The sequence below is a fragment of the Oncorhynchus nerka genome, linkage group LG4 (assembly GCF_034236695.1).
Source record: "Oncorhynchus nerka isolate Pitt River linkage group LG4, Oner_Uvic_2.0, whole genome shotgun sequence".
In the NCBI taxonomy this organism is placed as follows: domain Eukaryota; kingdom Metazoa; phylum Chordata; class Actinopteri; order Salmoniformes; family Salmonidae; genus Oncorhynchus; species Oncorhynchus nerka.
The window spans coordinates 58,340,468-58,353,302 of NC_088399.1; the positions used below are offsets into that span (position 1 = coordinate 58,340,468).

Here is a 12,835-nt window from a genome sequence, read left to right on the forward strand (position 1 = left end):
TGTATCCACAGTTAAAGTTCCCTAATATAATATTTGTGTAAACTCTTCAGAATTGTAATCTGTCAGTGTCACCAAGTAATGCAAATCTAAAGTCTAATACCTCCACAGTGTGATTTCTACAGATTCTTTATAACTTTGTGTCAAATTAACTAATTATTGTCTTTTGTTGAATTTATAAAACAACATTCCGACCTTATTTAGCATTAGGCCTATCTAGTCCAAATATGGCATGATTCCAGTATTTGTATCCATTTGAATCACTTCTAATGGGGGACCTTTATTCTGAAGGAGAAGCTCATTCCGCTATTGTGGCTAATCCTTATTGTGGCTAGCTTCACACAAGTGTCCTGTTTGGAGGATGCTGCAACCAAATGCACTGCGGTAAAAAAAAATATATAACGACAGACAGGGGGCGAGAAGTCTATTATTCGCAATGCAACCCTGGGAGAAACAGCTCTTCTAGGCCTACAAATCCAGGGTCATTTGATGGGTGGAATAATTTTTGCCACTCAAAAGGATCAATAATAATAATCCATCAGAAGGAACAGATAGCCTACATTTCCCCGGAAAAAGGACAGATCGGCATAAGGAGGCAATTTTGTTCAGAGGGGACAACGTGAGGACAGTAAAATGTGAGACAACGCAAATGATGATTATTTAAACCAAATAGCGCAATAACACATTTACAGTGTTCCTAAAAAAATAAAATATAATCGGTATGTTGCTTATGTAGCCTAGGCCTTCTTTCTTCTGGCATGCAATTAATTATTAATTTAGCCTATGCAGTGGCTTGCGATTTTACAGTAGCCTATTAAAATAACCGAAGACCTATAATGTCGACAGATTATTCAAATAAGTGTCATATATAACCGTGTCAATGTAATTTAGAAGTAGGCCTATTATTCGAATAGAACATCAGACTACAGTTGGTATAAATAGCCTGTAAAGATAATAATAGCTCAGTGTATTTGATATTAGGACTTCAGGGAACTGATAATCCCAGGCCAGGGTATAGATTTGTAAACACTGTATCAACAAAGATCTGGAACAATAGAAAAAACGAACCATAATCATAGCTATAGTTTAGGGATGTTTAGGCTCTTTTGTAACAGCAGTAATCAGATCAATGTTGCATTAAACATTGTAACCCATGTTTAACTTGTTGATTCAAGCCAAAGAAGTGAAGCACTTTTATTTGCTAGATTTAAATAAAAAAAAAAACGTGTATATTGGCTGCAGTCATCTTTTTAAGGGAGGCTTTTAAATAGGCCGACTGTATATTAGATTAGCACCCTTAGCCTGTATTGTGTATTATGTTTGTTCTCTAGAAAGTCTCTCCTTGGCCTATTGGCCTTATATTAGCACTTTATTGAATTGAAATCATCAAGCGCCAGAGTTTTCCTAAAAAACATGAATTGTAAACCAATATTAATGGTTAAACTTGCATGTATCCTGCATGAAAAAGCATATGAGAACGGTAGTAACAATGTCAATTCATTAATGCAATAGTCTTTGATAAGAAGATCGTTTCCCTTTAAAGAGAAGTGCATGGCACTAAGAGCATGGCACAACGAGCATGGCGCCTGCAACACCAAGATTGTGGGTTCTATTCCCGGGAACACCAGTGAGTAAAATGTTTGCATGCATGACTAAGTTGCTTTGGATAATAGCATCTGCCAAATGGCATATATTATTATAATATCAAGTGTTGGTTGAAGGAATTTAACACACGTCAATTGTATTATTGAAGATGTTGGGACTCCTATTTTTGTTATTTCTAAGGTCATTTCGGGGGAAGCAACTTCAGTCCCTACCATTTCTTACTTTGTTCAAACAAAGTCTTTCTGGATAACATCTCAAAGGAATATCATACTCTCAAGTGTTCAAAGAGACTGTTGGGATATTTTTTGATAGCTTTTGAGGCTTCTCAGCCCTAGGATCTGTACTATCGTGCTACATTACACCCGAGGACATGTCTGCTGTGCGGCTGCTGCTCCTGTCTCTGCTTTGTGCCCTCTTTGGTAAGTGGAATTGACCACCTTAGTGGAGTTGACCATTAATAGACAACATCTTTCAATATATGGATATTCTTCTGTGTACTGTTGAATTGTGAAGCTACCCATTTCTAATATCAAAATATTAAGTACTAATAGCATCTCTCCTCTCAACAACAGTGTCCCTGTGCCATGGGGCCTGTTCAGAGGTGGACTCGGACACTGAGGCCGTTGCAGGCAAAGGGTTCAAACTGGGCTGCATCTCCTGTAAGATGAGGCCAGAGGTGGAAGCTTCTGCCACGGTCGACTGGTATTTCAAGGCCAAAGGGGAAGCTGACTATGCACATGTGAGTATCTGAGACTGATTATGATTGCTATAGTAATCCATATTACTACAAACTGCAGTAGATTGTAGGATTAGGGTCGAGGTTTTGTTTGCTCTGGTGCCCACACAAAACATGCTGCCACTATAGTCTGCAGTCTGTTTAGAGTATGCCATCAGTAGTCCTCTAGACAATACTGTTTTACGCCACATGGCCCAGAGCCCATCCCTGAGCACACAATCACAAGGCACAACACACAAAAGGTATGCACGCACATATGCACACACCACAATGCCCAACTACATTATATGGCAGAGTTTTGAGTGCGGTTCAAATGGAATTAATCTGGATGCCACTTTAGATCTCAGAGATCACAAGGGCAACTGAGACAGCCGATGGGCAGATAGGATCACAGCTACTTTATGGAACTTTGAGTATACTTTCCTACTCAAAGAACCTCTCTCAAAACACAGTTGTATCCTTTTGAGTCTATCAACTTGGATGTTGCCAGATACGGCGATCTAGGAAGTGAAACCGGAGAGATTTTCAATGCCAGGTAAACAACCCAGATGTCATTGTGTCATTAGATATATAATTACAATGAGGAGGGCCCCCACATTGTGGATGAGCGCTTTGAGGACCGCGTGGACTGGAACGGCAGTAAGAGGAGCCAAGACATACAGGATGCGTCCATCTACGTCTTCAATGTCACCTTCAATGACTCGGGCACCTACCGTTGCTTCTTCCACCGGCTCCTGACGTACGAGTTCTACGAATACCAGACCGTTGTCAGCAAGCTTGTGCACCTGAAAGTGGTGGCTAAAGGTTCAGTATTACTATACAGACTCATGTTTTGTATGCAATTTAAAGCTTTTAAGGCCTTTGTAAGTGCTGAGAGCCTATGTGGTTGCATTTTTGAGTGCTTTGACTCCCACCCTCTCTCTCGCCATCTCTCTCTCTAGCCACCAGAGGGACAGCCTCCATAGTCTCTGAGGTGATGATGTACGTGTCCATCATCGGGCTACAGGCTTGGCTCTACATAGAGATGGTATACTGCTTCAGAAAGATCTCAGCTGCAGGAGAGGAAGCAATAAGAGAAAGCGCGTAAGTAACACTGTAACCCTACTTCCTCTCCTGCAGCTGTATCCTTTTGTTTTTGGTCCTCTATTGTCTCCCTCTACATAATCTCACTGTCCTTGTCTGTTCTGTACCTGTTCATCCTGTTGATTTGTGTTCTCTCCTCTCTTCCATAGTGCTGAGTAGTGCAATTCCTTGTTGTTCCTTGTTCAATATTCTCTTCCTGTACTCAGTCTTTCTATCTTCGTCTTCTTTGCCACTCCCTTTTCTCACTCTTCCCATCCCTCTGTCCCTCAATCGTCACATTTGCCCCTCTAGAAAAGCCAAAGAAGGTACAACATTTGTTTGCTTGCTTCAGCAGTCTAGAACTATGTTTTGTAGTTGTGTAAAATGTTTAAATTGCTTAAAGCTGAATAGAAGGTAAAGGAGTGAAATATATTTGTGTCAGGAGGAAACTCATGTATTCCATTGACATTATATTTCACTGAACATAAAAATGTTTATGATAATAGATATGGCCTTGGTGTTCAGGCTGTGCTCCGTGGGGTGCTAAACTTGGGGAAAGTTCTGAGTGAATTTAAATGATCAAAACCAAGCTATAGGTAGGGTTCTAGAAGGACAGAACCAAAGCAGGTGGAGGCAGGGGGGCTGGTTGGCAAACGCGCTGCAGTTTGAAGCGATGATGTTTGCTGAATGGCCAAACTGAATAAGCTGCCATTAAAATAAATTATGGTCAGTCTTTGATTGAATGTTAGCTCAGCTGTCACTGCTTGCTTCGCTTTGCTACATTAAAGCAATACGTCTGTTTACTTAAGTTCTATGGATGGTTGCTTCAAGGAAGGATAAAGGAAGTTATGGATGGATGAATGAAAAAAGGATGGCGTGTTGAATGAAGGTTAGAGGGGTTGTTGGATGGATAGAGAGGTTAGAGGGCTAAGTGGATTGATAAAGAGGTTATGAAGGAATAGACGTAAGAATAGTAGGAGATATGCTGTGTAGTTGAATTTATTACTGGTCACTTTGATAATGTTTCATACTGTTTATATAGGCTCATCCTATATGCACTGTAACTACTGCTGTCCACACCTGTTCATATACTGTCCATAATGTATACACATCATATACATTACAGTACTTTTATATTCTGGAATCTAACTTTGCTTGTTCTGATATTTCTTAATTTCTTTCTTTTTTGGGGGTATTATTATTTTGTATTGTTTTGTATTACTGCATTGTTGGAGCTAGATACATAAGCATTTCGCTGCATCTGCGATCACATCTGCATAATATATGTTATATATATATATATGCTACCAATAAAATGTATTTGATTTATTGACATTCTTTAAGTAATGACAGTGATTAGAATGGTTATAGATAGACGAATAAAGCATGAATGGAGGGATGAATGATTGAGGATAGGATGAAACATAGAGATAGTTAGAGGAAGCAACATTGTATCTGTCCCACTATGGCATCTGTCAGAGCATGGATGGTGCCATTTGGGCCATTTCCATTTTGAAGTAGTCAATCTTCTTCTTCTGCTACTTCTATGAGTTGATAAAGAAACTGAAAGGGTGCATAGTGCCCCCTGGAGGGTGTCGTTTGAACAGGTATAAAGACAAGGCATCTGCAGTTATGGAATGTTTGCTCACAAGTATAATTAATCCTCCTGATGGAATTATGTGATCCTTCCTTAACCCATAGGAAGTCCCACCCATTTGACTACATCAAAAGGGTGAACGCTCTTAATGGCTCTGCCCATGCTAAAATGGGCTTTTGGGCACTAAAGTCCTCTATCTATGTCTATGGGATGAAATCGCTCAGGTTTTTAGATAATAAGCAGACAATATTCTAACCACTTCTCTTTCTCTTTTCTTTCCAGGAATGCAGAATATTTAGCTATTGCCTCGGAGAGTAAAGATAACTGTGCAGGAGTGCAAGTGGCATAATAAAACTGTTATCAGCAAGTTAAAGGATACGTAAACTCAAAGCATAAACAATGGAAATGCAGCACAGCACATAGTAGCCTACAAAATTCAAGTATCGGAGTGATATTTGCAATGGGCACAGCCAAACAATGTATGTGATGGATTCGACTTCCACTTTATCTCCCTACTGCAGCGTGCTGGTGGCAAACTTTCCAGAGTCAATTATTTGAAAGAGTCAATTCATAGAGTATAAAAGTCAAGTAAACAGTTTTAAGTAAGTGTAAGCGTATAAGTATTATTTTATTTTATTTGATTCAAGTGCGCTAATGTTAGCTAGACCTTCTAGTAGGCTGGTTCTGTTGTGGTAGAGTTAACTAAGGCCTGGGCCATCCACCAAGCCAATAACTCTAATGTTGACTACAATGATAAACTATTGGCTACATAACTATAAAACATTGGTGAGCTTCCATCCTAGAGGAAAGCTGATCGTTTATCATTCTACAGTCCTACACCTGTCAATCAACTGATCAAAGCAGTCTACTGCAGGCTGCCTATTGATAAGGTGGTAACACAAGACCATTCACGAGGTCTCTAACGCACAGACAGGCTACTGGTTCAGTGACCATTCAGTACTTTTAGGGTGTGTTCATTGTCAACTGCAAATAATAGGCTACTTCAATGTACATGTAGGCCTAGTGAAAAATGATATAGTAACTTGTATTTAAATGTAGCAATTCAACAACAAATGCCATTTAGCCTGCACATATTGTACTGCATGCCATTGCCTTTTTGCTCCAGTGGTTTGCAAGTGATTTCCATTTTTGTAATGGTTGTCAATTCCTTTGGGTCTTCTTTTTCACTGTGCTCGTCTCTGTATGTTCTGTGCAACTATTTGCAATGCATCAGTGCAACAATCGTATCATAACTGGCCAAAAGTAATCACACCAATGCACTTTCCCTCAATTTTCCTCGACATGCATTTTCTATGCTGTTGTATGGCCTGTTTTACATTCAGCGATTAGCAAGAACAATCATGCTTCTTTCCCCGAATAAACTATTAGGCCTGGTATAAAAAAAATCCAAATGTCTATAGCTTTTGTAGACTATAACTTTCACTGGGATTTCACACGAAGAGGAATGGCCTATTTCGGAGAGGCTTGCGGCATATAGCCTGTTGCGCACGGGAACAACTGGAAGAGAGAAGCTATTGATGTTTAGCCGGAATAAGAAGCGAAATATTAGGCCATTCACTAGCTAAATATTAAACTATAGGCTAAATAGTTACCTGTCAAAGTCCGAGAAAAATAAATGAACAGATTATGATATGGCAGATCTGTAGGACGTTCCAGCAGGCTGCGCTCCGTTGTCCCCAGGCACGCAAAGCTCCACTATTGATTAGTCCCAGGCCTACGTTTTTAAGACAAGAAAATAATTAGACCTGGCCTACAACAACGCAGTGCAATGAGGAATGAATTATTGTTATTCAGTGAATACGAAACTATTGTCCGTGGGCTGTAAACTGCAGTAATGTAGGCTAATCTGGATAACTGCGCATACATGCCGAAATAACTGCATAGGTCAACAGCGTGGGCCTGATTATACAACCATTTTGGATCAATTTGGGTCTATCCTCAACAGTGTATAAGGTCCAGAAAGATACATTAGCAGGCCACTCATATGGTGTAGACCTATTTTGTCAGGATGTAGCCCGGTTTTAAGATAGGAGTAGCCTACTATAAATATGGACTGCTCTTTTCCATCTCCCCGCCCGTTAATGCTGTAGCATATTTTACATTCAGCAAGCAAGAGCAAGCATGCATCTAAACTCCAATGGGCTATTAGTAGGCTAATGAAAATACGTTTAAACAAGTGTCCAACAAGCGTTTGGCTTTTACTGGGACTCCACAACATTTAAAAGGAATAGCCGTGACAGCGGAGAGGCCAGGTGCATAATTTCGCAACAGAACAATGAAGACAGACAGGCTCGACATGTACCATATAGCTTAAGTTAGAAGCGTGTGCATATTAGACCATAATTCATAAGACCAGTGTTAGGCTTAATACTGCAGTGCATATATCCAGTCAAAGGGGGGAAAAAGTGTATCATTAAAAAAAAGCCTAGGTAGTTTACAATATGTGTGCGCTTCCTCCCAGTACCCAGGTACGATGCTCGAAACTATACCCTATTGTTTCAGTTTTGTAGGGACAAGCAATGTATCCTGTATAGGCTACAACAACACAATGTAATGAAGAATGTTATTGTTTTCAAGTGAGTACAAACTCTAGTCTAGGCTGTAAACGGCAGTGAATAGCCTGTCATTTGAATAACCACTAAAAACCTGGCATTTAGAATGCATATTCATTTTGAAATAAGCGCATCTAGGTTGCCTGATTGGGCAACCATCTGGATCAGTTATGCTTTTATCCAAGGCAGTTTAGCCTAAAAAGTCCAGGCACATTAGCAGGACAGTAATATGGTGTATTTTGTCATTATGTATCAGCTAACAGAAACCTACTATTAAATGCAGGGATTTCTAGTGGTGCACATATGAATTGTGATCATGCATGAGCATGGAGGAAGTTGTATCCATAGTTTCGGCATTTGGTTTCTGTGTTTTAAAAGTTATCAAAAATGAGGTGGATATCGCTCAGCTAATACACACTACTTTTGTGAGAAACATATATACTTTTTTAAAATGTCTTTTTTTGATTATGGTTTTTCAGGGGTGCTTACACACAAAAGCATGTTTCTAATTCAAATAATTAATCATTGTGTGTCCTGCATCAAGGTATTTTTTTTCAGTTGTAATGATCGGTCTCTAAAGTGTATGTACATTTATATTAAGAGGTATTGTGAGAGAATTAATCTGATTGAATGGCTATCAAGATAACTTTATCACACACTGTATTTCAGTTTTTTTTTCTCCCAATGACTTGGGTGCAATTTTCACAAGTATGTGGTACATTTTCCCAACTCTAATCACAAAAATCATGTTTCAAAACTCTGAGCACATTTCCCATTGACTGAGTACAACAAACAAATTCAAAGTCACTAGTTCACTGCACCAAAGCACTCTTTCAATTTGTATACATGTTCGTTCAATCTAAGTAACTGTTTTTCAAAATGCAATATTCACTTTGCTGTTGATATGATTTTCTTGTCATTTGTTAACAACACAATTCACTTAATCATACTGCTCAAAACTGATAAATACTGAACCACAATTATGTAGTGCCTAGTTAACGTATGTAGTTTGATAACTGCTGAACACTGGAAAATTATATACAAAATGTATCAATTTGACATCAATTTATGGTGGAAGGTAAAACAAATCATATATGGATATGGCTGTAAATACTACATCATAATTTTTTCCCATCAGCCAGTGTGCTTCAATAGGACAAAATCGAAAAGAGTCACTCTACATGTACACCACCGTTCAAAAGTTTGGGGTCACTTGTGTTAGCTAATCCAGGTTTATCATTTTAAAGGGCTATTTGTGCTAACTATGTTAGCACAGCTGAAAACTGTTGTTCTGTTTAAAGAAGCAATAAAAAAAACTGTCCTTCTTTAGACTAGTTGAGTATCTGGTGCATCAGCATTTGTAGGTTCGATTACAGGCTCAAAATGGCCAGAAACAAATAACTTTCTTCTGAAATCGATCAGTCTATTCTTGTTCTGAGAAATGAAGGCTATTCCATGGGAGAAATTGCCAAGAAACTGAAGATCTTGTCCCATGCTGTGTACTACTCCGTTCACAGAACAGCGCAAACTGGCCCTAACCCGAATAGAAAGAGGAGTGGGAGGCCCCGGTGCACAACTGAGCAAGAGGGCAAGTACATTAGAGTGTCTAGTTTGAGAAGCAGATGCCTCACAAGTCCTCGACTGGCAGCTTCATAAAATAGTCCCCACAAAACACCAGTCTCAACGTCAACAGTGAAGAGGCGACTCGGGAATTCTGGCCTTCTAGGCAGAATTCCTCTGTCCAGTGTCTGTGTTCTTTTGCCCATCTTAATCTTTTATTTTTATTGGCCAGTCTGAGATATTACTTTTTTCCTTGCAACTCTGCCTAGAAGGCCAGCATCCCGGAATCGCCTCTTCACTCTTCACTTTTGAACCTGTAATCGAACCCGCAAAGGCTGATGCTCCAGATACTCAACTAGTCTAAAGAAGGCCAGTTTTATTGCTTCTTTAATCAGTACAACAGTTTTCAGCTGTAATACCATTATTGCAAAAGGGTTTTCTAATGACCAATTAGCCTTTTAAAATGATAAACTTGGATTAGCTAACACAACGTGCCGTTGGAACACAGGAGTAATGGTGGCTGATAATGGGCCTCTGGTTCGCCTACGTAGATATTCCAACTTACAATAGTAATTTACAACATTAACAATGTCTACACTGTATTTCTGATCAATTTGATGTTATTTTAATGGACAATAAATGTGCTTTTCTTTCAAAAACAAGGACATTTCTAAGTGACCCCAAACTTTTGAACGGTAGTGTATGTGCTACCATTTGGAATTATACTGCTGTGTACAATGCACTGCTGAAATACATAGGTCTAGGTTGTATATAACAATAGATTCCACTCATTATCTGAATTTCATTGAGACACTGTAAGCTGATGAATTTCAAGCAGAGAGAGAGGTGATACTGTATCAGTTGACAAGTCCCGTAGAAAAGGTGATCTTGTGCAATGTTGCATGGGGCAGTGCTATGTTTTTACAACAGCCAACTGCTTTACAATATCCCTATTTCTGATGATTTGTCCTACGTACATTATCTATACAAAAGTATGTGGACACCCCTTCAAATTTGTGGATTCGGACATTTCAGCCACACCCTATGCTGCCAGGTATATTACATCAGGCACACAGCCATGAAATCTCCATAGATAAACAATGGCAGTAGAATAGCCTTACTGAAGAGCTTAGTGACTTTCAACATGGCACCACCATAGGATGCCACCTTTCCACCAAGTCAGTTCGTTAAATTTCTGTCCTGCTAGAGCTGAATCCTGTCAATTGTAAGTGCTGTTGTTGGAAAGAGGAAACGTCTAGGAGCAACAACGGCTCAGCCACGAAGTGGTAGGCCTCAAGCTCACAGAATGGGACCAGCAAGTGCAGAAGCGCGTAGTGCGTAGAAATCGTCTGTCCTTGTTTGCAACACTCACTACCAATTTCCAAACTGCCTCTTGAAGCAACGTCAGCACAATAACTGTTTGTCGGGAGCTTCATGAAAAGGGTTTCCATGGCTAAGCAGCCACACACAAGCCTAAGATCACCATGCGCAATGCCAAGCGACGGCTGGAGTGGTGTAAAGCTCGCCGCCATTGGACTCTGGAGCAGTGGAAAAGTGTTCTCTGGAGTGATGAATCACGCTTCCCCATCTGACAGTCCGACGGACTAATCTGGGTTTGGCGGATGCCAGGAGAACTCTACCTGCTCCAATGCATAGTGCCAACTGTAAAGTTTGGTGGAGGAGGAATAATGGTCTGGGGCTGTTTTTCATGGTTCAGGCTAGGCCCCTTAGTTCCAGTGAAGGGAAATCTTAGCGCTACAGCATACAATGTCATTCTAGACCATTCTGTGCTTCCAACTTTGTGGCAACAGTTTGGGGAAGGCATGACAATGCCCCTGTGCACAAAGCGAGATACATACAGAAATGGTTTGTGATTGGTGTGGAAGAACTTCACTGAACTGCACAGAGCCCTGACCTCAACCCCATCGAACATCTTTTGGATGAATTGGAACGCTGACTGCGAGCCAGGCCTAATCGCCCAACATCAGTGCCAGACCTCACTAGTGGAGGCTGTTATAGCAGCAAAGTGGGTACCAACTTCATATTAATGCACATGCTTTTGCAATGAGATGTTTGACGAGCAGGTGTCCACATACCTTTGGTCATGTAGTGTATGTATGTAATGAAACTGTAAGACTGACATATTTCTCAACATGCTCACAACCTGCCATTGAATACAAATCATTTAAAAATGTTACATGTCAAGTTATAGTCAAACTGCATGGAAAATCATATTTACCAGTTCACTCTATTCATCACCTTAAAAATAACTGTTTTGACATTTGTATCTTGTATTATTTGCTAATGGATTTAATAGTCGTTAAAATGACTAAATAGTGAATATTATCTGAGGTATTGCGGACTAAGCAAGTATTAGTATTTCATAGAACTTTTTGCATGAATGACTCAGGGGCGAAAGACCCCAATGAATGCACAATCAAAGGTTCTGAACATAAGATAGGGGGTATTACAAGTGTTGTCAATTTAGAGTCTTGTACTTAAGTTTGGAAAATTCACCACATGCTTATGAAAATAGCACCAAAGCGATTAAAGAAAACGTAAATCAATCCAACCACTCCACCTGTTGTATGTCTTATAAATTATGCACAATCATCATGAAATGTACTAAACTTCAAAAGGTATTTATAATAGAATGTGATCGACTATGATGTCTTCTCAGTTCATTTGGTCTTGCTAAATGTAAATGTAATGAAGACATAGGCCTACAATGTACAATGTTATGTGATTATAATGACAAATAAAATCATAAAATCAATTATGTGAATATTGGCCATTTTTAATATTGAACTTTTAATTTTCATTATTTAAATAACAGAGTGCAATTACAGCTGTCTATAAGAACGCCAAAACATTTCAATCAAACTGCTACAGCAAAATACCCATCAATTTAGGTATAACGTTTCCTGTAAACAGTATATACAGTGGTAAGAAAAAGTATGTGAACCCTTTGGAATTACCTGGATTTCTGCATAAATTGGACATAAAATTTGATCTGATTTTCATCTAATCACAACAATAGACAAACTAATAACACACAAATTATTGTATTTCTCTTGTCTATATTTAATACATCATTTAAACAATCACAGTGTAGGTTGGAAGAAAATATGTGAACCCTTAACTAAGCTAATAACTTCTCCAAAAGCTCATTGGAATCAGGAGTCCGCTAACCTGGAGTTCAATCAATGAGACAAGATTGGAGATGGTGGTTAGAGCTGCCCTGCCAAATAAAAAACACTCACAAAATTAGAGTTTTCTATTCACAAGAAGCATTGCCTGATGTGAACAATACCTCGAACTAAAGAGATCTTAAAAGACCTAAAATGAATAAAATGTTGACTTGCATAAAGCTGGAAAGGGTTACAAAAGTATCTCTAAAATCCTTGATGTTCATCAGTCCACGGTAAGACAAATTGTCTATACTTGGAGAAAGTGCAGCACTGTTGCTACTCTCCCTAGGAGTGGCCGTCCTGCAAAGATGACTACAAGAGCACAGCGCAGAATTCTCAGTGAGGTTAAGAAGAATCCTAGAGTATCAGCTAAAGATTTACAGAAATCTCTGGATATCTCTTGTCTACAGATATGTTCCATATCTGTTGACAAGTCTACAATACGTAAAACACTAAACAAGAATGGTGTTCATGGGAGGACACCACGGAAGAAGCCACTGCTGTCCAAAATAAA

General features: G+C 39.3%; 1 protein-coding gene across 1 annotated transcript; it reads left to right on the forward strand.

Annotated features, from left to right (window-relative positions):
- The first annotated feature begins 398 nt into the window (after nucleotides 1-398).
- Nucleotides 399-5,604, forward strand: LOC115128267 (sodium channel subunit beta-1-like). The gene is made up of 6 exons (XM_029657956.2): nucleotides 399-632; nucleotides 1,783-2,021; nucleotides 2,175-2,341; nucleotides 2,905-3,142; nucleotides 3,280-3,421; nucleotides 5,280-5,604. The coding sequence occupies exons 2-6, from the start codon at nucleotides 1,973-1,975 to the stop codon at nucleotides 5,344-5,346; spliced, it is 663 nt and encodes a 220-aa protein (XP_029513816.1). The 5' UTR covers nucleotides 399-632; nucleotides 1,783-1,972; the 3' UTR covers nucleotides 5,347-5,604.
- Nucleotides 5,605-12,835: the final 7,231 nt, after the last annotated feature.

Excerpts from the sequence above, each read along its gene's own strand:
- LOC115128267 (XM_029657956.2), top strand. The coding sequence starts at position 1,973 with ATGTCTGCTGTGCGGCTGCTGCTCCTGTCTCTGCTTTGTGCCCTCTTT. Across the intron at positions 3,143-3,279 it reads CCTGAAAGTGGTGGCTAAAG|CCACCAGAGGGACAGCCTCC; the intron begins GTTCAGTATTAC and ends CTCTCTCTCTAG. Across the intron at positions 3,422-5,279 it reads GAAGCAATAAGAGAAAGCGC|GAATGCAGAATATTTAGCTA; the intron begins GTAAGTAACACT and ends TTTTCTTTCCAG.